The sequence below is a fragment of the Notolabrus celidotus genome, chromosome 19 (genome assembly GCF_009762535.1).
Source record: "Notolabrus celidotus isolate fNotCel1 chromosome 19, fNotCel1.pri, whole genome shotgun sequence".
Lineage (NCBI taxonomy): Eukaryota > Metazoa > Chordata > Actinopteri > Labriformes > Labridae > Notolabrus > Notolabrus celidotus.
In genome coordinates, this window is record NC_048290.1 from 22,265,297 (window position 1) to 22,290,714 (window position 25,418).

A 25,418-nucleotide genomic window follows, 5' to 3' on the forward strand; every position below is an offset into this window, starting at 1 on the left:
CCTCACACTCACTCGACAGCAGCAATGTGGCCGCTGCCGACGATTGGCCTGAAAACAGCGCTTCAGAAACAGATGGGTGATGTCACGGATACTACGTCAATATTTTATACAGTCTATGGGTGCAACATAATAACACCAAGAGAGTTTGTTGTTGAGCAGCTTGTTGCAATACAGCCAAATACGTAGTTGACTTTCACAAAAGTCCCTGACAAGGCAAGTAGCCAATCATAATTCAGGAATTTGTGGTGGCACATGGGATGGTCAATAAGACATCAAGGGGAGCCTTGCCTCCTCTAGCCACTGATATGATGAACTCCTGAGGCAGTTTTCATACAGTATGTTGTTTTATCATTGCCACACATCTCAGTATCCAGTTACTCTTTATGTCAAATAAGAATAGCAAACCTTTTCAATTTCCACTTCCTACCTTACCTTATGATGTGAAAATGAAACCTTGATCTTTACTAATCAATTAATCAATGTATATTTTTAACACCAATTCATTATAAAAGTTATCTCAGGACACTGTACAAAAAGAGCAGCCCCAGATCACTCTCTCTGTCATGTTGATTTAGGAGGCTAAACATCAGCCTCCACGAGAAAGTCGAACAGCCACATCCAGTACAGGAGGTACAAAACATCTGCAGTTCCTTGAGCATTGACTTGAGGCAGGCATCAAAAGCCAAGAAACCCCATTAAGTTCCATTTTTGAAAGCCTGTAATTAAGCAGAGGTAAATATGTTTACAGTATGTAACAAAAACAGTTGTTTTCTTTATACCTTATTGCTTTATTCCTAAAAACTGAATGGAGGTGTATTTTTTAACATCACATCTATTTGGACCATGGGATGTAAAATTTCACTTTACATCCCTGGGGTTGATTTGGTTTACAGGTCCACAAGTTGAAGCCAGCAACCAACAAGCTCTGCCTTGTTTCTGATTTCTAGCTGACAGTTAGAGTCAGACTTTCTAATATGGCGACAGCCATCGTTGGGCTTCATAATGCCTCTTCAAACAAAACAAAAGGGCGTTGTCACTGAGACTACATCCATGTTTTATGCAGTCTGTGGGGAAAGCATTTAGTGACAGGCAGACACCTCAAGCAGAGCTAGAGTCTTTGGTGAAAAGCCATCTGCTATGACTGACAGGATATTTGTCATGGGGTCATCAAAATTTCTGCTCAAGTGTCCTGTGCAATGTATTGGTTAGACTAAAACTCAGCTGAAATTTTTTACGTCCTCTAAATATTATAACCACACACATTTCTTGGCCTTAAAGTGATTCCACGATCTGCTTCTCCAAATCGCTCTTCCAAGAAATGGCAGCATTTACTCAGGCGTTTTTACATGAACAAGCTGTTCAATGAAGTCATAATCTATTGTTGTTTTTTTTCCCTGCAGTCAAGGGGCTGCAGTGCTATGGCTGCAACATCATCCAGGGCCAGAGGTACGTGGACGTGGGCTGCTCTAACCCAGAGGTCATCACCTGCACCCACTCGCACAAAGGCTTTAAACACCGCTTCTGCATCAAGACAGAGAGCAGTGAGTAAAACCTCATCAGACGACATTATATCACAAATACACTGAAACTTTCTTCATAATTCTTCTTTCTCCTCCAATTTGGTATGCTACTGCGTCTGTGTCTGAATCCTATTTGAAAAGTATTTATGCTGGGTTAAAAGATTATTAAATTGTGATGAATTCACCCTGGCACACTGGACATTGGCATAATCATTTTTAATCATACTTTCATGTTAATGTTCTTTGTCCGCTGATGTGAATATTTTATTTCTCCTTGCACTGAGGGTAGTTACATAACTCTTTGGTGTGCTTTGCTGAGTAAATTAGAAGTCACTCATTGTTTGATGTGAAGTCAAATGGAGGAAGTGGACGTGGCTGCAGCGGAAAAGTGTTGGTCAGATGAGTGCTTCTGCTGATATTCAAGGAAGCGTGGACAATCCAGCTGTTCCTTTGCTTGACGTTTAACTTAGTTCAGTCATGTTGAAAACGGCTGATGAGGCACCTTTGCTAAGAAGAAATGACACGCTAAGAGGTGGACTGACACGAGCCCGTCAGACAGTATGATTGTCAGAATCTTGTGTCAGTGTCTTGGTCGTAATCTGTGACCAGTCTGACTGTTAATCTGCATGTGACCCCGCCAAACTCAAATCTAACCGATTCTGGTGAAGTTCCAGAAGAGTCTTAGAGTTCTTGAACCCTTTGTCCTTCACAAATAAGACGTCTGTCCTCAACCCAGTTAGTGCCCTTCATAATGAGACCACTCTATTATCAGTATCATCCGACTAATAACAAGGATGGCAAATAAGCAGTTAGACCAGACTAAGAATCACCATCTTTTTTTAAAATGAAGAAGCTAGGCTGATGTTTTCAGGTTGGTCTTGCTGTTCTCCCCTGGAAGACCTATCCAAATCCATCTTCAGCTTTAGTACTGAGCTCTGAGCCCCTTTTATCTGGTCGCCATTTGTTTGTTGAGCGATTATAATGACAGAGATTTTGAGAGATGCCAATCAAGCACAAGCCAACAGTAAGAAGCAGGTTGAATTAGAATAAAAACATTGGAGAAACAAGGAAAGGTTTATACAACATGTTCTCATGCAAAGTGTTGCTGCTCTCAGATCAGTTTATGGAATTTGGTGTCATAGACATGAAACTGTAAGAGCTGTATCACACTGATTTTAAAATTTGATGGCCAGCTGATAAAAACAGACTTTGAGAATTAATCAGATTTTTTTTTTATTAATGCTTCTCTAAATGTCTGTTTACTGCACTCAAGAGTACAAAATGTACTCTTTGTCAGAGGCCTGGTTCATACCCTGTGGTGTGTGCCTTTAAGATCTCTAAATGTCTTCCTCATTACACACTTGCACTATCTGCTGCTTACATGTGCTTTTTTTTTCTTGCTGAGCCAAACACCAACTTGTCACTCTCCCTCTGACTGATTGTCTCCTCTTCTGTCCATCCAGCGGCCCTGGGTATCGTCCTGACCAGCGGTTGTGCCACATCCAGACACTGCCAGCAACAGGAACTGCCAGGGGTGCGTATCCACTGCTGTGACTCAGACCTATGTAACAGCGCCCCCTCCTGGCATCCGCGCACACTGCACTACATATGTGCACTGTTCAGCCTGCTGGTGCTGAGGATGTGGTTGTGATAAGAAGGCAAGATGACACTAATGGACAATGGGAGAAAAAAAACATTTTATATTAGTAACTCTCATCTCTCTGTGTAGATGCTCGTGTTTAGGGCTAAATGAGAGTTTCACAGTATGGTGTTACTGGTGAGCACCTGAAAATCACAGCCTTGTCTTTAAAATAGCCATGTTTGATCGAAACAGAAGAGAAGCAGCACAAATCATCAGTGATTATATGGTGCACACACTTACCGGCATATGGAGTATAAATGGTATCATAGGACATCTGTGAAGGAAAGATGATAATGTCAATAAAAAAAAGCAGTTCCACACTGAGTTTATAGAGGCTTACACTCACTTACACTCCAAGACATGCACCCATTTTCTCTGTTAAGATGTTTAATATTTTCTTGAGATCACATCTTCATGTGCAGTATGTTGTTTCTAAGTCATAGGCTATTTACTTTGTAAATTTAAAGATATTTTTTTAGTTTGCCATAATAAGCTCCTAGACTAAACTTGGGAGAGCACATTGCATGTGGTTCTGTGTAGGATTGTACAGTGAAAGCATGTAATGTTGTGAATTACTGTATTAAAATGTTTCATATTTTCAAAATAAAAAAGGGTCTGAATGCCTTTCTGTGTTCAACATGAGTCAAACAGGCAGCACAAAATGTAAATAGATGTTTGATTCATGTGATTTCATGAGACAGTACTAAAAAGTGTTAAACATAAGACCAGCTGATAGGAAGACAACTCAATGTAAATATCTAAATGTGTTAGGCCGTACATGGAATATATTTTTAAACTGCCATATACTTAAAAAAAACATATCACAAAGGACTGATATTGCATGGTCACATAGGGTATAATGTAGTATCAGTAACAGTAGACATTTATGCTGTAATTTTGCTGCAGCCACTACCTCACACATATCCCATTGAGGGTCACTGTCAGTATTGTGTCTTATTAATTAGTATCTCATCCTATTACATAAAATAAATTCATAATAAACAAAACATGATTTTTTCAGCCTATACTAGTCCATATAAACTGAGTCACAGATGGAGCAGAAGTCCTGTCTCACAAGAGGACACTGACGCAGAATGGATGGTTGTCAGTTCAAGTTATTTACTTAATGGTTATGGCCATGCCCTCCTCATGGTGATGGTTTACATGTGGCAAATGTGTGATATTCACTGCATACAAAAGTAGTCTAGGGCCTCCAACCCCAATCTAACATTTACACATTCAGAGTAAATGTTGTGGCCCCAAAGCTTAGAGGAGGCAAAAAGGGTGCAAAATTAAAAACAAAAAACAACAGGAGACCTAATATCAGAGACATATACCACTGGTAGGCTTATAAGTGACCACACTTCATATTTCAAGAATTTACAATCCAAAATAATTCTCAGCAAAAACATTAGATTTTCTAAATTGTCTGTAGTAGAAAAGCTCGTGTCACCTTTGACCCCATTCAAATCATAATATAAATGCATTTTTAAGTCCAATACAATGGTAGGCTAATGCTATCGATCTACATAGTTTACAAAGTGTAAAGTGGAAATTTGGCTAATCTTATGTATCTTTTTTTAATTGGAACCTCAGAGAAAGATGTTGTTTTTGAAGGAAACAACCACTTGGTATCAAAATGAGTCAGTTTTTACGACCATGCATTACATTGGGTGTGTCTGATAAGCTTAACCTCACGTCATTAACTCAGTCTGATATAGGCTACAGAAGGTCCTTATCATGTGCAAGTTGAACAGCAGCCAAAGTGCCTGAACCCAGGTTAAAAGGTAAACTCACCTTTGAATTTCCGGGTATTCAACTTAGCTATAATTTCATAGTCTGACCAGTGGTGGACAGTAACAAAGTAAATTTACTTGAGGACTGTACGAAAGTACATTTTTTGAGTATCTGTACTTTACTTGAGTATTATTTTTTGGGGATACTTATTACTTTTACTCCACTACATTCAGAAGAAAATTATTGTTCTTCTTACTCCACTACATTTCTATCAATGCTCTAGTTTCTCACTACTTTTGCTTTGAGGTCAGCTCATGAATTTCCTTCTGAAATCTGATCGCAAAGACAGTTAAATGTGTTTGTGCAGTTCTGTTTGTCCTGTACCTGTATATCGTGCGTCTCCATGGTTGAACGTGGAGCAAACACAGAGCAAATTTCACTCAGATCAGGCAGTTCATTTAGAGGTGGTAATGATGGCTATAATTATCCACCTGAGCACCCATGGGCATATCTTCAGCCCGTGTTTGAGGTTTTTGAAACGAAGAATAATACGTATCATTTGAAATGTTCCCCCCGTTTCCCACTCTGCCCAAACATACAAAAATTCACAGTCCACCCTGAGAAAGCGTGTTGAGCTATGTAACATTTGTTTCATTCCAGATGAACATTTCAAACTAAGTTGTCTGTGCTTGGAGTAACTTAGTCTGTTTTTATTCCATGGTATAGTTTTTGGAGATTTCAAGAAATGGTTTGTAGATAAACATAATGTGACTGAATGTTCTCCTATGTATTCTTGAATGCATTTATGTATGTGAAAAAACAAAGTTTAGAGATATTTTAAGAAGCACTTTGAATACTTAAGTATTTTTAAAAGCAAGTACTTCAGTACTTTAACTCAAGTAATAATCTGACTGAACAACTTTCACTTGTATTGGAGTAATATTTGACCTGGAGTATCTATACTTAGACTTCAGTAATGAAGGTGTGTACTTTGTCCACCACTGATCTCTGCTATAATGTCATAGTCTGACACAGCACACATTTAGTTTATCGGCTCGGTATCCATGTTTACACCTGTGCAGGTGAGCTCATCGTGCATGAGGGAGCGCACTCTATTGGTGAACACACCGCAATCGCCGCATATGATGCTCTTTGTCCCAGAAGCCCATTGTACACAGCGGAGGAAACCCTGTGCCGTGAGCAGCAGCCATCTTGGATAGACAGATCATACTTGAGCCAGGATAACCTGCATTCCTCTTCTGAGCAACTCTACAACACAAAGCTCAAAGGTTTACATCTGGTAAGGAAAAAGAGAACAGAGAATACCAGCATAAAGCCCGATAAGAGCAGAAAAACTGATATTTAGATGAAGAAACAGTTGGAACAGTTAAACTAGCTAGCCGGGAGTCAGCTAATTGGCAAGCTAAGTACAGTAGCTAATAGGTGGCTAATACTAGGTCGTTGTTTATCATTAGTGTTAAAGAGAAGGAGGAATTAAGTTCCAAACTGCAGGAGTATACAACTTCATGCGACGAATGACTAACTCAGTGATGACTTAACAAGGCTTGACAAGCTACGTATCTGGCTACCTTAATCCAACCATTTAAGCTAGCTGGAAAACTAGCAGGCTAACGCTAGCATTGGCTTTTAATGTGTATGGAAGCTTTTTTGAAATGATGCAGAAACTACTCTAGTTAGAGTTATACGATGACATTGATTATGTTTCTATGTGGGTAACTACTATCTGTGTACTTGTATGTTGTGATTTACAGGCTTAGTTGTTAAGATGCATCCAGTGATATAGCCAGTTAGCTAACGTAATTTTAGCTGTCAAAACAGCAACTTTACAGCCGGTTTTGTCATAAAGCATGATCATGTAGATATGATCCAATGTCTTGTTTTGTGTCTCTTACGCTTAAATATGTTGCTGCCTTATTGTGGGCCTACAGAATGTAATAAACAGACGCTGTTACTTTGCCGGTGGATGAGCTATGCTAGCTGCACGGTAGGTGACGATACGTCAAAATAGAGTAAAGTAAACAATGGACAAAACAGATGTTTGTTTGCATTTATGTTGTCTTTCAATAGTGTTTTCCTGTCGAAAAGTGACAGTGATGATGTGAAGGGTGGTAATGCACATAAGGTCTCATTATTCCGTGTTAGCTTCCTCCTTGGATCTGCTGCTCCAAACAATAGAGGTCTGCAGTTTAAAAATGGAATATAAACACAAGGGGAAACCATTTACAAAGACATGCCTTTATTAAGCCCATCATGCTGCATCGTTCCTGTATTGTATGCCATTGCACCTTAACAGGCTTGATCTGAAACTTCAATGTGTTGTTGTTATTTTGCAATGAGCCTGTTAGATTAAACAAATGGCGTCATAACATTTTAAGTTGTAGGAACAGGCTTAAACATCCAATGTGTAAGTAGTGTCTTCACTGTAAACACTAGTGATGATCTCATTGCATTGTTTAAGGGCTTGCAAGGAGTCACATGACTTGAATAGTGGGGCCTGAACATCATGGAGGCACTATGACTATATGTGTGTGTCATGATTTCCTGACAGCCCAGTGATTTTAGGCTCCAAAAGAAGTGGTGCATCCTCTGCTGTATGGGAAGTGGCTGTTAAAGAGGAGGGAAAGACAGTGACTGTGTTTCAGTGAAGAAAGATTCTGCGTGTTGAAGAGTAAGGGAGAAGTGCTGAGGCTGCAGTCTGGTCACATGGTCTTGACTCGCCTTCCCCTGGATGGATACTCAGTCAGAGGGCTTATTTCGATGTAATGAACAGAAAAGCTTGACAGCGGGTTGGTTATCACATTGAATCTCATTTTGTCTGGCTGTGTACACCTTCAGGAATAGTTGACCTTCCAGGGTACTGGAAAGCACATGAGGGTCATGTGACTATAGGAAGCTTAGAAGAAGGCCATCAAATGTTACTGTAGCAATTTAACCCTCCTGTTACCTTCAAATGTACTAACATCTTTTATCCTTGGGGTCAATTTGACCCCAGCAATTTAAACATCCAGAAACTGATTGTTAGCCAGGTTTATGTGTCAGGTACTTTGTTTCTTTGTTGACTACCTAAATAGCCTTTAAATGAAATATATTTTAAGCATAAACACAATTTAAAGCATTTAGAAGGACTTTATTTGTAAAACAGAACATCAAACTGCTGCAAGTTTGTCTCTTTGGCCCTGTCTTGTTTCTATGTTATCAAAACGTATGACACAGGACACATCATTGAATGTCATTAGAGACATGGTGGCTGTATATATTCTATCTCAATCTAAAGGTTGGTCGTTCGATCCCAGCTCCTGCAGTCACACGTGGAAGTGTCCTTGGTTATAGTGACCTCAATATCATCCAAAACAACCAAAACAAATGTGTGTAAAATGTTGATATTTCTTATGTTGTATACATCTAAAACAGCCTGGGGTCAAATTGACCCAAATGAACACCAATGTGTAATTTTTTTTTACAGAAAATTGGAACATATCAACATTTGAATTTTACGTTTTCCCAGTTGTCCCCATTAAATTGGGAAAAGTCATGAAGTATGAAGCCATAAAAATGATGTTAATAATTCATTTAGAGACATTAGACATTGAATGGGGTCCAATTGACCCCAAAGAGAATAGGAGGGTTAAAGATTTGCAAACGTAATCAGTGATAAGTTCAATGTTTAAACAAATGTATTTAGAAATGAAACAAATGTAAACATACCAGTTGAATCCTCAAAACGGCACCATTAGCACTGTAGACTAAACAAGCTGGAGCTGTCAAATGGACTGGTCATTGTTTGTTTCAGCTGTCTGCAGTTTTTTTTATTTTTGCAACAAAGCTTCATGGTTGATTCAGATCGTGATCACATAGCAACAGTCCCTGCAGCAGTAAGGAAGTTGGTGTTATCCAGAGTAATTATCAAATGTCAGGTCAAGTTGCAGAGTTTGTGGGGGAGCCAAGTCTTTTCTGAGGCCACCAACAACACAGTCAGAGCCTGCTCTGGTATCCCTGCGAGTTGTTGACATTATTTCAAGTGATAATCATTCCGCAGATTTTGCAGTTATCAATAATTGTTTTCTATAAGGAAGAGACAATGAACAAATCTGAAGATGTCGTATTTGTTTTTATTGTATAGCCATTTTTTTCCTTTTATTTTGTAATTTTCTTTTTATTGAGATATCTTGTCATTATATCACTTTACAATACATCTTAACAACATGAATATTTCTTTATTTTTTAGTAAAACAAAATACGTATGAAGTAAAAAATAAAAAAACACAAAAAAACCAACAACCTGATAATAGGATGTCATTAACACCTCTACTGAGAATTCACCTCTCTGAAAATATATATCCAAATATCTCAATTCAAAAATCACTTTTCTTTTTTCAGTCATATCCATCAACTGGCCCTTCTTTAAAATTGCGCTTTAAGGAACAGACACATAAGCCAAGAGACAGGACTAGAAGAAAAGTAAAAATAAATAATGTAAGTAAAGTAAATAAAACAAAGTAAAATAAAATACAACAGTAATAATGTAATAAAATAAGAATTGTGATAATAATGACAGTGATAATTTAACAATATGAAAACCAATAACATTTAGAAATCTGTAGCAGTGAGTCATTTCTGTTTCTTATAGTTTATTTCTGCACTAAAGTCTCCCCTTGTGTTTGGTATGTTCAGGAAAGCTTCAGATTTGTAATTCTCCCCTGTAAGGCTTGTTGCTTGAGTCCATTTGTGTGTCAGCATGTGTCACCGTGAGGGCACCCGTGACCCACCATAACAAATGTTCCAATGACGCCTTGACCTAAATTAACCTGAACCAAGTAGCCTTGCATGCTCCCTGAATTTTCTGTCTAACCAAGTAGTGTCTCCAATCCTCTGTCTGTCAGCCACTCACTTCCCTTTTAATTTGCATCTGAAAGTCTGCTTCTTTATCTGCATCTCTTTTTTTTAAATCCATCTTTTTCCTCGCTTGATCAACGCTACTTCCCTCTTAGATTCTCATATCACATCCACATTTCTTGTGGTTGTGTCAGCATTAATCTGGCTTGTAGTCAAACATGGTTACTGAACTGCATAGCTGTAAGCAGAACACCAGCACCAGGCTCTGATGTGTCTCAGTGATTTTTGGTTTCTAGAAACTGCTTAAAGTGCAGCAAGGATTCTTTGTAGAACAGAGACAAGCGCTGGTTTAAAGCTGAGTATATTTGCTAGGGTCATATCAGGCTTCTGAATGATTCTGCTCTTTGGTTGTTCAGCCTGAATTATTTACTGTTACACTGTAAAGACGCACCTTGATACAGAATTATGGAGCAGCTCTCCTACAGACATCCTTGAAGTCGGGGAAAATACATTGAACAGGGAAGTAGTTCAGGAGAAGACTAACTGCTTTCTCAGTGTTTTTCTGTCAAAGTTGTTTGTTTTCTTCTCTTTTTTTATTCACTAGAAGTGGGGAGAGTATGTGCTCAATATGAAGGCTTTTCCCAGCATGCTTTGCCTATGTGCTATGAGTGGAGTGTGAACAATGAAGCATCACTTGGTTTCAGTTAGGTGTCAGGATTATTTTTAGCCACGCTCTGAGCCGATGTGCTGCTGGTTTTCTTGTGTAAATGTAAAGTCCTGCTGCACTGTTTACCTTAGAGCAGGCATGTCCGAAGTACGGCCCGGGGGCCAATCGTGGCCCAAGGTCCATTTAATGATGGCCCCAAGCTTCCATCTGAAACTGTGTTATTTATAGCACATAAATGAATCACCTTCTGAATTATCTGTACATTTGCAGTTTCTTTCAAGCGGACAAACAAACTAAAGTCAATCCAGAAACGTCTCAAGAAGCTTCACATGGACTACCTGTCTAAAGCCAAAGCACGGGGAATTCTGCAAGACGGCAATAAAGAAGAAACACAAGAACTCTTAAAGCTGACAGGTTTTCAAATTAATGTTGTTTTTATTTTATTTTTTTATTTTTATTCAACAATTAGTGTATATACATGTAGTCAATACAGACATACTAACAAGTACAAACATTACAAAACATGGAAGGACATATTTATACACTTGTGAAGAGAGAGAAGACAGAAGAGAAGAGAGGGGGAAAAAAGGAGCCCAAAATAAAAAACAAAAAAACAGAACAAAAAATAAATAATATTAGCAATCAATAAGAGTAGTTATATGGCAATATAGTATAATAAGAGTAAACAATAAGTTAAATATCTCTAAGACCAAAGGGATGAAGAAAAAGGAATAACAATAACTCATTTGAAAAGAAGAGGGAAATAAAAGAGATTGATCGAGGGAGAAGCAAAAAAAGAGTAAATACATAATTTACCAATGAATGTTTTTATCATGATGTGAAAATGTTCTTGATGAATATAAAAGTTCAGAAGACACAAAAGAGGACTCAAGGCAAGATCAAAATTAGGAAATTGTGCAGAAAAGGCAAAATGTGGTGTTTAATATTGTTCAGAACTCAGGAAAATAATTAGTTAGTTCTTAAAATGTTGTCTGCTGGTCAGAAAAGTCTTAAAAACAACATCAAAAAGAAGTGTGATGAAATCCAGATTGTGATCCTGCCATAGGAAAATCATGATACAATATTTTTTCTCACATTGCCCGACCCTAATGAAAAACATTCTCCTCCAGAAGAATATAAAGTTTTCTAATGTTTACATGGCTTGTGGAGAACTGAGGACTTCCTAGTTACTGTTTTATTGAGAAAAAATTTAAGATAACTGTTATTAAATAGATATTTCATATATAACTTTTATGATTCCTAAGTCTCAGTATTATTCTGACAACATCATATGATGCCCTCTTGGAAAAAAGTTTGGACACCCCTGCCTTAGAGAGTCTGTGTCGAGTCACCGCCACCCAAATGACCCAGCGTCACCGTGCTGCTCTGTCATTATGAGCAGAACCAGTACTTCTGCTGTATGGAAACATCAACGCACTCACCACTGAGGAGCTTTCTTCACCTCTACCTGTTAAAAATGATCCATCACCTCATTTGTCTGCACGCCTACTTTAGGTCATCGGTACTATGAATACTTCGGATACTACGGCTCCATGTGAGCTACTGGAAATGCAGACAAATACAATAAAACTAACAAATACATGTCACATTGTTTGTGGTCTACAGTTGTGTTATACTGAAAATTGTTCACTGTGTAATTTGTCAAAGTAAGAAAAAGGAGCCCTCTACTGCCACATTAAGATGAAGATTAAGTAATTAACTCAACTTTATTTATATATCTCCTTTCATACGTACAACATGCAGCCCAAAGTGCTTCACCGAATAACAGAGACAGAAACAACAGCAATGGTCAAATTATTAAAGACAGAATCATAAATTAAATACCTACAAATAAAATAAAATCAATACAGTAAAATTAATAAAATAAGTATAGTAGAAAGAAAAGTTAAACATAAGGTAAAGTTAAAAAGATCAGATATAGGAAATAAATAGAAAATAGATAAGTAAATAAGATAATTGTGAAAGCATTGATTATAATAATAATGCAGTCTATGGCTAAAAATAAATTACTCCAAATTAAAAGTTAAGTCTTAAGTTTAATTTTTAAATTAGAGATAATCTTCTTATCTCAGCAGCTTCTGTAATTTGGAAATATGGCCATGAATGCTCACCCTTATTAGATCTTATTAGAGGTGTACCCACAATACGCTGTGTATTGACTTATTTTGTCAATACCAGACGTATTGTAATACAGAGGATATTATTCAGTGTCAGTCTATTTTTTTTTATACTTCATTTTCTGCTTTTCTCATTTTAAACAGACATAACATACAAACGACCACAGTAGAGTACAAAAACAATACAAATACAAGTATCGACCCCCGAGCCTCCTCCCTGAGGCTCAAAAAGAAAGAAAGAAAAAAATAAACAAAGACAATAAAAACAAAAAAGTCACAAAACTAGACAGGTTCTTTTTACTACTATTCAGTGTCTACCTTTAAATGTAATAGAATTGTACATACATAGATCCATGGAAATAGTGTCGGTCTATTGAATCAGTTTTCATAGTATAGTGCCAATTTCAAACAATTTCCACATTTAGCACAATTTAGGTAACACAGCTAAATATAGGATCACAGTCTGAGGATGAATGATGTCATCGAGTTGGCTGATTGTGGCTAGTGTTAGCAGAGCTAGCAGCGCCAGCCTTCGGTCCTCCGTGCAGGTTAAGGTTCCTGTGCTGGTTACACATTGAGTTATTCAGACACAGCTTTCATTCTACTTTATCTCTACCAACATACTGCCAAACTATACCGGGCTTCGAGATGCCATCTGTGATCCTTGCTTGTTTATTTATTTTTTGTTGTTGTTTTATTCAAAGATCTGTTATTTGAATTTTTAAACATTATATACAGAAGATCGATGTAAACAATTAAAGCAAGTGAATTTTTTAAAATACGAAAATAAAATAAGTTAATGAAAGAAAAAACAAACAATAATAATAAATGATTATAATTTAAAATAAAAGATAAGCTAAGCTAAGATAATAATAAAAATAATAGTGAAAATTAGTGGTGCAACGGATCATCGTTGATCCGTGATCCGTACGGAGTCCTCTCCACGGTTCGGATCGGTTGATGAAAAAAAAAAAAAGTTGCGCGTGTTCACGTGATGACCTCATGTTCAATCCACACTCACTCGTCAAGCGCAGCGATAGTCATGGCAAGTGAAGGAGCAGAGGAACATGAAAAACCTCCTTCATCTGTAAGTCACATGTATGGGAGCATTTTGGTTTCCCTGTGAAAAACAGTGAATGCTGAATGTGCTTGAGCCACGTTATGAAATTCCGTCGGGCACCCACTAGACCAGAGGCCCTCAATACGCGGGCCGCATCCGGCCGCCTATTTGTGGCCCCTGAACTGTTATTCCTTCACTCTGTGTTTTGGTCGGGTCACCACGTGTTTACCGGGACTTGTCTCCACTCCCTTGGCTGTTACTGGGTCACTTAGAGTCCACTGCTGCGAGTGCAATTTTAAACTTTCACTTTCGTTTATAGAGCAGTTCACATATTGGCACTTTGCCAGCTGTAGGACCCTAGAATGCACAATAAAACGGTGTTCACAGTTTGCTGCTCAAAGAAAAGTGGACGGTGAAAATCAGCAAATGAAAGAAGAATGGAGTGAAACTTTTGAAGTTCCTCTGCTCCTTCACTTGCCATGCCATGAAATACAGTGAATGAGGCAGGACTGGGCCCACAGATAGGGTGCTTTGCACATGCAGTACATTTTGAGTTGAATCTTGTTTTTATTTAATGGGCAAAGTGATTTAAAAAATAAATGGAGGGACAACGTTGTATTTGTCTTTTCTTCTTTCTGTTTTTCTTTTTTTTTTGCTGATCCGAAAAATGATCCGATCCTTGACTCAAATCCGTGATACGATCCGAACCGTGAGTTTTTTGATCCGTTGCACCCCTAGTGAAAATACAACAAAAGAACAAGGTTTGTATTTTAAAAATGTGTGCTAGAGGTAAAAAAGTATTAACAATAAAGAATAATAACAATAATGCCAAAAACAAACTGAGAAATAAAAAATAAAAAAACACCACCGCTTGTTCACAACTGGATAGTAGTCACCATCAACCGAAGCTACAGCTGTATTTCTGTATAATACAAATATTAAATGTTTACTGACTTGTTATCTGGATCAGTATGTTATATATGCGCAAGTCATTTGCAACTTCTCACAGCCCAAACCTGTGAGCTTACAGGGGGTTCTCTTCAGGCCGCATCTAAAATCTTAGTCTTTATTCAGACATTTGGGGCACTGGGGTCGCTACCATCCATTGTAATGTGTTGGTTTTGTCAGATTACTGATGTGTCGAGAAGGCAGGCCTTGCCTCTGTGCGCTCCATGTGCACAGTTTGGGCCGCAGTTTGCTTGGTTCAGTTCTCACATTTTCCTGTCAAGTTGGTTTTAAAGACCACAAACTTAGCATGAGAAGTGTCAAACAGCACTTTCAGGCCCTGTTTTTCTGCGTGCGCAACATTTATAAAAGAGAACCTGTGATCAGTTTCTATTTCTGGATAAAAATGTTGAAGAATAGGAAAAGTTTGCTGCTGAACAGTCAAGTTGAATAGAAACATTTATACTTTTTCTACTTATCAGTAATTTCTATCAGTTTGTCAGCAGTCAGTTAAAAAAACAAGTCTGCAGCTTTGTTTGCAGACATCAGTTGTGTAAGCAGAAATCTTCAGCGTGTGGGAAGTGTAGCCTTAACACCTCCGAGTTCATCAGCTGAATGAAAAGGGTTTGTGCTCAGTTCAATTTTGATTACTTGTACAGTCTCAGCTGTTGCATCATAAGAACTTAATAGGAAGAAATTAATCAGACTCATATATAATTCATGGTTCTAATCAGGCTTGTATTCACTGTTATTGATGAGCACCATACTTATAAATAGGTTGCTCTAAATTGTGTCTTCTAATTTGGTAATAACTCAGATGTGACTGGACTGTTTCCATAGTGTGGATGTTTTAATGTGTTCATTCATGTTCCCACAGAGGTATGATATTATTATTGCTGTACTTGCGTGCAGTGACGAGGATTTGGCCAGACTTGGCTCACATTATTATGGACCTGTTGGTCTGATAGGATTATGGCTTTGTAGAATAACACCGGCCCTTATGTGATCAATTAAAGCGTGCAGTACTTGTTGTGTACTTTTACAAATACACATTTTCGCTTTGCTTTCTGCAAGGATTTTTTTATTTGTTTAAATTAATAGAAAATTCTTTAAAACTGTGTGTGATAAAGGTTATTTCCCCCTTATTATCATTATTATAACTTTTTCCTTCCCTGACAGTTTTTGTCCCTAATGTTCCCTTTCTTTGTTTCTCTTTCAGAGCCAAGATGGCCACCGCACCGTACAACTACTCCTACATTTTCAAATACATCATTATCGGTAAGTTTGCAGAGATACTGCCCAGCAGAGTGTGAAGGCTCTATTGTGAGCTAATGAGACATATTTTAGTATAGATCCTGCAATCGTCTTTGTTTCCTCTTTACATGGGACTTCCACCAGATCCGTGTCCGATCCGTGTCAGATCCACTGTGGTCCGGCTCCGTGCTCTTTCGTCCGTCAACACCCACTGGTTGCGTTTTCGGAATGGAGCATGGAGCAGGACCGCCGGACAGCTGGAGTCATGTGACCAAGGTTTTCCCGCGATAATTACTGAATCAAGGATTATCCTCGTCCTCTCTTTATCCATGTTGTCTTTATGGTCCAGTGAAAACCTCTGACCTGTTGACTCCAGGCCTGGCGCCACTCATCCTGACAGTTTGTTTTTATAGTTAAGTTAAAAACGATCTAGTGATAAAACAGAGTGTTTTATTCTGAAAACTAACCGGATGTTTTCATTTTGTATCGGTGCCTGACTTCTTGTCCCTCTTGATCTGCTCTGTGCAAATGTATGCCTTGTGCTCTGGTAGGAATGGAACACAGCAAAAATAAAAGTCTTGTGTATCAGATTCAGTGCTATGATGGATCGGAGACGGACCAGACATGGATCTGGTTGAATTTGGCCGTTAGTCCTTTGCCTTGTAAAGCAGCACCACATTTTAAGACCCCTTTTGCTGCATTCTGTGAGACGAGTGAAGTGAAACCGGTGCATTATTGAAGACAAATAACCCTAACATACCTTTTAACTCTGAGCTACTCATCAAGAAATAACCATGTAAATGTGTGGTGAATTTTTAATGTTTCTCCCTCAATGAGAACTATATCTTAATGTAACTGACATGTTTTCTTTTAGCGTGAGAGCTCTCAGTGAACATATTGCCACTTTTTCCTTTATATACAATTACAAACAGACTTGTGCATAAACACACAGCCCGACAGCTTGGGGCTATTTACCTTCCTCCTCCTCCTGTGAAATCTGAAACGCCCTGCCTCAAAGCCAACACTCCGCCTGGAGTGTGTTAATGAGTTTCAAAGAGCACCCCGGAGAGAGAGAGAAGCTCGCCTCTTTCATTTTTCCTCCTTTTTTACATTTCTGTTCAAAAGTTTATTTTGAAAAGTGACGTTTTTTAAGAAATTGTAATCCTGTATAAAGCTGCTTGTTATTGTTGTCACTGACTGAATTGAGCAATGATGCTTCAACCTTGGTCAGTGTTTCCAAATCATGAATGTTTGGTACTTTCCTGGAAACCAGCATTCGCAAAATATTGATTTTTCTCGTGCTCATTTCCCCAAAAACACAGATTTATGTTGGATTATCGCGATCTCGGCTCGCTACGCTTTTTGGCTTGTTTAGAAGAGGCAAATAAGAGACCCTGGAGTCACAGATGGCTACACAAACAAGATCAAGCCACAGAACAAATGTACCATTAGTGTCAGAATGAATAAAAAAACATGGATTGTCAAAGTCTGTCGGACCATACACATTTTATCCAAGTCTGTCTCCATGTCTCTCTTCCAATCCACATGAAAAATTTGAGTATCACCCCCGTCGGTCCCTGAGGGGCTGCTACATCATGTATGGGTGCGACTCTGCAGGCTTGAATGGAGAATTGTGGTTCGTCTGTTTTTCCCTCGGTTGACCTGAGTTTCTCTCTCTTCTTTTTCTCACTCCACAGGGGACATGGGGGTAGGGAAGTCATGTTTGCTTCACCAGTTCACAGAAAAGAAATGTAAGTGCCTGCCCTGAGTTTTGACTCGTTTTCACCCATGCATGTGCCACAGTGTATGTAAGGTTGCCAGGTTAGATTTGGAGTGTCTAAATCGCTTTAGATTTCTTTATAAACGCGGAAGCCAGCGGCATAGAAGAGGAGTGTGAGAGACTCTTCTTCTGTGCTGCGAGTCAGCTGCAGCCTCCCATCACCATTCAGCTCCGTCTTGTTTGGCGCTACTATTAACGAGCCAGATGCTGTGTTGGTAATTCACACGCCAGCGTCACATCCTGCACACACAGTCTCACACACACACACACACACACACACACACACACACACCCATGCACACACAGGGGCGATTTAGAAAATGTTTTCAATGTCGGTTTCAAAGAAATGTGCCGCTTACAGTGTTGATACTTGAGGTTTAAACAACCATGAGCACAGGGAGTCTGACAACTGCTTGTTGATGCACCTGCTGCATTCTCAATGAAGATTGTGTGTGCGTGTGCGTGTGCGTGTGTGACATCCAGTGTTCACAGCAGGCATACTATGACTCACAGAAGTTAAATTTGTTACTAGGGATGGGTATTTCAAGCCAAAATACTATTCCATAATAATTATATCTATTTGACGAGTATTCAAATAATAAATAAATAACAATTTGTAATTTAATGCAGTTAGCATTCTTCTTCTTCTGTTACTTAATGCGGTTAGCAAACAGCTTTAAGATGCTCTATAACCACCATCTGGCAGGAATACCGTATTACAACCAGGCACCGGTAAAAACGATGAAAACATTTTTTTTAAATGAGAACATATTCAAAGTAACTCTTCGATTTTTACAAAGTGGACAAATATTCAAAAATCATTGCCCATTCCTACTTGTTACAGGAAGAAAAACTTCAAATTGTAAATCCAGTAAAAACATAATGGCTCTTAAATAATTAAATAAGCAATATCAGACTAAAGAGAGTTGTTGTACTGCGTATCAGCACTGCTGTGATTGAGACAGCCTCAAGAGTAAGATAGACAGAGCTGTGCTGATGTTTAGAGCGATAACTAGGCTGCCCCCCCAAACTGGAACCAAGCCGATGTGATTTTCCCACATCACCCCAATTTTAGCATCCCTACACTGGCTCCCTGTTGATATTGCGATTGATATGAAGATACTTTTAATCACGTTTAAAGCACAACATGGACTTGCCCCTCAATAAATTTCTGAGCTTTTATCCCCCCATAAACCAGGACACAGTCTGAGATCCTCTGGCAGTGCTCTGCTTGCTGTTCCACGGTCTAGACTAAAAACTAAAGGCGACAGGGCCTTTACTGTCAGAGCCCCCCGACTGTGGAACAGCCTGCCAGAGGAAATCAGACTTGCAGAGTCAGTCCCTCATTTTATTTCACTACTCAAGACACACTTTTATCATAAAGCTTTTATTTTGTGAATTTATTTTAATCTTTAATGTTTTACCTCTCTGCTTTTACTGTCAGTTTGCTTTTATTGCTTCTTTGTTTTTATTGTTCTTGTGAAGCACTTTGTTACTTGTATCGTAAAGTGCTATACAAATAAAGGTATTTTTATTATTATTATTATATTGCCCCACACATTGGCTACTGTGTACGATGCAGCCTGCGTGATTCTGAAGTACCACCTTAATAAATCCAGACAAAGACTGTTTGCAGAAATATCAATTAACGCCAATTAGACCAACTGAGTCAGAGCGATGCACACATTAAAAGTCTCAGTGCTGTTGTGCTGTATATTGGCACCAAGCGGCAACCTCAGGTCTCAAAATATGAAGCCGATTCGGAAGTGTTATAAACTGCAGTTCATTGAGCGTCCGCTTGAGGCTGGCTGCAGAAACACCGGGAACCACATACACACCAATTCAAAAAGACAATCTTTGCTGCAGAAATAAACATGTTTACAGCCTGGTTCAAAAAACGGCCTCAATCTGAATAGCTATTTTCTCGGAAGATATTAAGATTACGGGTTTAGCCCATTTAAGGACATGACTGTCTTGACCGACAGACGGGAACACTGTAGCTGTTGGCGAGGAGGCAAATGATCCAGGTGAATGAATGAGAATGAAATGAAACCAAGAAAATGTTAGAGAAGTCAATGTAAGTATCACCAATAGATGAAGATGAGGGACATAAAACAGGAAGTGTACTGATCTAATCAACGCCTCACTTCCTGTCCCCAGTTATGGCTGACTGCCCTCATACGATCGGCGTAGAGTTCGGCACACGGATAATCGAAGTGAGCGGCCAGAAGATCAAGCTGCAGATCTGGGACACGGCAGGACAAGAGCGCTTCAGGGCCGTCACCCGCTCCTACTACCGCGGAGCCGCAGGGGCGCTCATGGTCTATGACATCACCAGGTACAGGATGCTTTCTATAAAGATGTGTGGGAGATGGAGTTAAAGCCTGGTCTCAGCTATAGACTGAATGCTCTCATGTGATGTATGTGGTAACCATTCAGTGCATTTAAGAAAACATTTATGTTGAAAGGAAAGTAAACGGAAGTAAGAGCATCTGATAAGTGCTCCGACTCCCCCTGAACAAACACGCTCAGTTTGTCTTAAAGGCTCGGTCAGGCCTTCTTGACCAAACTGTTAGATGGTATCAGCTGCAGCAGAATAAACATAGACCAGCATGTGGACTTAATGTGCACACAACACCCCACACCCACCCAGTAAAGACCCCATAGGGACTCAAAAAGGTACTTATAATTAAAAGTAGAAAAACTACCATGGATCCTCATCTCTGAAATGCTGCATCCTAATCTCATGTTACACCATCCTTATGAAGAAGCAGCTGCAGACGCTCCTCTGATTGAGCTGGTATCTTGTTAGGTATGTGCCTGTTGTCATAGTAACCTCTGTCCCTCCATTGATGTCATGCAGGAGAAGCACATACAACCACCTCAGCAGCTGGTTGACTGACGCCAGAAACCTTACCAATCCCAATACTGTGAGTACACACGTCAACATCTGTTCACTGTCTGTGTCTTCAGTGTGTGGAGCCCGAGTGTTTTTATTATCTTGTGGTTTTCTTTGCCCTCCTCTTTGCCCTCTCCCCTGAGCCTGTTTAAGGCCACGCAGCTCTTTCCATTTCTTAAATTGGATTTCTCTCTGTAAATATGATTAGCTGTAAATCATACTCCTCTCATTTAACATGCTGTGTTTCTTCAGGGAAGTGTGCTTCTGCTGTGTGCCACTTCCACTCATGCCATCCAGTGAAAAAGGTTTTCCTGATGTAAAAAAAAAACAACCAAGATTTTTTTTTTGTATTAAGGCCTGTATGATGATGTATGGTCTTTCTTTGGCTCTATAAGTTATCCTGCCCCTTCCACAATTTGAGGTTTACTTATTTTTTTATGAATACGATTAAAAGGTGAGTTTATGGTGTTATCTCTGTACCTCTAAGATAAATTAAAGAGTAGTGATAAACTGACAAACAACTACAGTTGATGAAGTGACTTGTTTCTGCCACATGGTGGCAGTGTTACAGTATGATCATGTCTTTGCTGCAAGTCTCGGTAATGTGTTGCACTTTCATGTGTGTTTATTTGGCGGCTGCTGTTTCAGATTTGGCTTAGTGTGATTCCTAGAGTCACGTAAGAGCTCCTTGAGATTATCACCAAGAAAACTCCTGATCATACCAGACAAATGTAAAAAAAACAGTAAGGACTTGAGATACAAATTTTCAAATGTGGGGACATCATCCATCCATTTTCCTTCACTGATCCGGGCCCGGGTTTTGGGGGCAGCAGTCTCAGGGAAGCCCAGACACTCCTCTCCCCGTCCACCTCCACCAGCTCCTCTGGGAGGATACTGAGGTGATTCCCCTTGGCCTCCCAGGCGGGCTTGCCCAAAACACCTCCCAAGGGATGCCTGACCAGATGCCCGAACCACCTCATCTGGCTCCTCTGGATGCGGAGAAGCAGCAGCTCTACTTTGAGCCTCTCCTGGATGTCTGAGCTCCTGACCCTCTCTAAGGCTGAGCCAAGACACCCTGCAGAGAAAACTCTTTACGGCCACTTGTATTCACGATCTTGTTCTTTCGGTCTTTACCCACAGCTCGTGACCATAGGTGAGGGTTGGAATGTAGATTGACCGCTAAATTGAGACAGCTGTTTGTCTAGTGGTGAATCCCATAGTTGAATCCTGTGATCAATCCCACTGTTACTTAAAAAATAATCTGGAGTAAAGTAGTCCCGGTTGAGGGTTTGGTCGTCATTATTCAGATATATATATATATTTTTTTTTGCATTTGACTAGGAGCATATTTTGTAATAAAGTTTTAAACTTGTTGACATTTACACCAAAACACAGTCAGTCTTGTGTTGCAGTGAGGATCATTGTGAGACACTTTGAAATGACTTTCAAAAATCTCTGTGATGAAACATGAATGGTTCACACAGAGTCCCTCACTGCTATAAGAAGGAAGCTCACTGCATTACATCAGTTTATTGCAGCACTAATTACATCACAGTTGCTAGGGGGCAGAGTCTCTTCTGCTAATGTGGGGGTGTCAGTTCCTCCATGTTCTCTAAATCGATCTCTCGGACAACTTATCAGTGTCATCAGTGTATCAGCAGCGTCTCTACTCTTCCTTTAGTTTTCTGAGCCCTCTAAGGCGGAGACAGTCTCAATGTTTACAACATGGTCTTACTCTTCTCTTCCTGTTTCTGTTCCTAGGTGATCATTCTCATAGGAAACAAAGCCGACCTGGAAGCACAGAGGGACGTCACGTATGAGGAGGCGAAGCAGTTTGCTGAGGAGAACGGTGAGCTGGCAGGGAGCAGTGCATGCTGGGAGGACAAACAAGGGTTTAAGATGGTGGAAGCGTGTTTCCTGAACATTGCACTGCAGCTTATCTTTCTATCTTTTTTTTTTTTTTTTTTTTTACAAAGCCAGAAATTGATACTGAGGTTTCTTTATGACCAAGAAAAGTAAAAGAGAGCATCAACTTGAAGATTTATTTTACATAGCTATCTTTAAAGTCTTAAACTGCTGCTGTGGGTAATGAAGGAATTTACAACATGCTGCCAAATCAGACTGAGTCGTGTTCTACCTGAAAATCTGAAATAAATAATTACAGGAATTCCAACAAGATGGATAAATACTTAGACACATTCTGACAACATTAAAGAGGCTAAAATCTCAGATTTATTCTAATAGAAGTCTTTATAGTTTATTTGAATAGATAAAAGAAGGATTAATATCCTGTTGGATTTATATTATGCTCATATACATCCAGACATTGTTTCCAATGAGATCTTGTGTTTGAGGTATGTGAGCTTGAACAATGTTTTGACTCTGTCACTGTTCCTGTTTGATGTTTTTCAGGTCTGTTGTTTCTGGAGGCCAGTGCAAAAACGTAAGTCTGCCCAGCTTTCCAAATACTTCTACTTAGACCCTTACACAACAACCTGCCTATTCACACTCCTTTTTTGTTAATGCTTGTTTTTCAGAGGTGAAAATGTCGAGGACGCCTTCCTGGAAGCTGCCAAGAAGATCTACCAGAACATCCAAGATGGCAGCCTGGACCTGAACGCCGCAGAGTCAGGGGTCCAGCACAAGCCGTCGGCTCCCCAGGGTGGCCGGCTAACCAGCGAACCACAACCGCAGAGGGAAGGCTGCGGCTGCTAATGACCAAGCAAAGCCCCCTCTGTCTTCTCCTCCTCTCCCTCTCTCTCTCTGTCCTGCCCCTCATCCACCATCCCACCATCTATCCATCCATCCCTCCACTCTCACTGCATTGGGAGGGAAGGAAAGGGAGGGTGGACTCGGGCCAGATTGAGCTGGGCTATGTGGACTACATCTTTCCCCTCCTCCTCCTCCTTTTCTTCCTCCTCTGCTCTGCCCCTCTCACTCCGCAAGTTTAATCTGTCTGTGTGTTTTCCTCCCATAATTCTCCTCTTTCTCCCCCCTCCACTCCTCTTGCACCATTCAGTCTAGCCCCCCCCTCCTCCACCCACCCTCAGTCATAGTATCATAGACTTCACCACACATCACACGGGTTACTGACACTTGACATAGATGTAATGTTCATACGATAATGATAAGCGAAGACTGTTTTTTATGTTTGGTTTTATAGCGCTATATGACATGTAAACACTGCATCCATTCATCCACCACTCATCACTTCTTCTGTCTGTATCCGGTCTAAATTATAATCTCAAACCCCCGATGCCTCCTCTGCATGGTTTACCAATCCAGCATTTATCGAGACACGCTGCCATGATGTCTCACCGGTCATTGTTGTGGGATCAGGGCAGCGAAAGCAATGAAGTAGTAGTGTATTATGCGGCTGCGCAGGTAAAAGCTCTTGAGTGTGTGTCAAAGAATGTGTAGCTGAGAGAGCTTTTTCAGCAGGATTCAGACCTGCTCGTGGCTTTTAATAAAGTTCCTGAAACACAGGAGAGAGAGGGGGGAACATTTAGAGAACCAAGAATTCTTTGGTGGGGATTCCTTCATCTCTTTCTCTCCAGTGAGATATCACAAGAAGGAATATTGGGTGTTTCCCGGCTTGTCTGTGTGTGTCCGTGTGTTAAGAAGTTTAATGGGAATTTCTTTGACTAAAACAACCCACTTCTTTTCTGTCTCGGATGGAAAGATTTATTCACGTTTTGTTTCTTTGCACCAGCTCTCCTTCTCGTCACACATCTGAACTCCAAAACTCTCCATCAGGTCATATCAACAGATTCTGTCTTTTACCAGCATTTTCTTTGTCATTGTTTGTTGCCTTATTATAATTCATGTTCTTACTCTTTATCTTTTTCTGCTGCACTTGCTCTTCTCTCTGCTGTCTGACTCAGCCTGATTCAATAAATCTAATCTTTTAGGATAATTATTGCAAATACAAGCAGTGGCTGTAAAAGTACTTCAGCAGCATGGTCTAAAGCCCACTAACAACTTTTCAGATGTGAAAAAAACAAACTGTCAACACTCCTTTATCTCGTGCTGCACTGAAGAGCTGATCTGTTGTTCATGTGGGCGGTCCTTTCTCTGCCTTGTATATTTCAACACCAAGCAGCATGCCCCCGCCCCCAAAACAGTGAAATTGTCAAAATCCAATTATGCTTTTTTTTTTTGTTATTAAGTACAATTTTTCTGTACCATAGAGTGATTCCCTGATTGGACAGCTGTAAATATTGCTTCTTAACTATTGGTGATGACCTCGCTACTTGGGATTTAGAAATTTATTTGCTGGCTCTGCCGAGATCTGTACAGTTGATGTGCTAGTGGGTTGCCTGTAATTCATGCTTGGGAAATTCTGTAACATAGTTTCTATTAATAAATGTATGTAAAGGACAGACACCTAGACTCCCCCACCCGACCCCGAACCACCCTGTCTGCACACTACTGAACCTGTCGATTGGTTGAGGGGAGAGGAAGCGGATTGATGATGTGCTAACTAGTATTTATGTCTGCAAACTTTCTTTCCTCTCATCTCTGTACGGAGTGGAGAACGGGGCACTTTTATGTTTATATTCTGTTTTTTTTTCTTTTTTCCATCCCATCGTCTCTCCTCCATGTGGGAGGGGCCTGCATCGCTGTCTTAACTTTTAGGGGAGTGGGGATTGGTTTGTTATTGTGGGAAGTCGGTGGGCTGGGTCTTCCTTTTTTTTTTTCCTGTGTCCCACCTCTTTGCAGTCTGAGTGACCACTTCCTGCTTTTGTCTGTCCACAAGTACAAAAAAAAAGTACATATGTATAAATTTTTAAGGAGCTGTGCTAACATTTAAATGCGTTCTTGAGTGTATATGATTTTAAAATGTTGACATTTTGATTTTAATGACAAAAATACTCTAGACAGAAAAAATAAATTATACATAACCTGTTGCTGTGTCTTTT

At 39.7% G+C, this 25,418-nt stretch overlaps 2 protein-coding genes and 1 long non-coding RNA gene across 3 annotated transcripts; 2 read left to right on the forward strand and 1 right to left on the reverse strand.

Moving 5' to 3' along the window:
• Positions 1 to 1,027: 1,027 nt before the first annotated feature.
• Positions 1,028 to 3,767, forward strand: LOC117830920. The gene is made up of 3 exons (XM_034709275.1): positions 1,028 to 1,198; positions 1,401 to 1,541; positions 2,984 to 3,767. The coding sequence occupies exons 1-3, from the start codon at positions 1,138 to 1,140 to the stop codon at positions 3,169 to 3,171; spliced, it is 390 nt and encodes a 129-aa protein (XP_034565166.1). The 5' UTR covers positions 1,028 to 1,137; the 3' UTR covers positions 3,172 to 3,767.
• On the reverse strand, positions 2,820 to 6,182 carry LOC117830921. The gene is made up of 3 exons (XR_004634864.1): positions 6,028 to 6,182; positions 3,403 to 3,436; positions 2,820 to 3,189 (listed from the first exon to the last, which is right to left on the reverse strand). It is a non-coding gene; the product is annotated as an uncharacterized LOC117830921 (long non-coding RNA).
• Positions 5,898 to 25,406, forward strand: rab14l (RAB14, member RAS oncogene family, like). The gene is made up of 8 exons (XM_034709274.1): positions 5,898 to 6,199; positions 15,783 to 15,841; positions 17,515 to 17,568; positions 19,758 to 19,935; positions 20,461 to 20,527; positions 22,258 to 22,345; positions 22,909 to 22,939; positions 23,034 to 25,406. Exons 2-8 carry the CDS (start codon positions 15,790 to 15,792, stop codon positions 23,209 to 23,211), a joined length of 648 nt encoding a protein of 215 aa, XP_034565165.1. The 5' UTR covers positions 5,898 to 6,199; positions 15,783 to 15,789; the 3' UTR covers positions 23,212 to 25,406.
• The last annotated feature ends 12 nt before the right edge of the window (positions 25,407 to 25,418 follow it).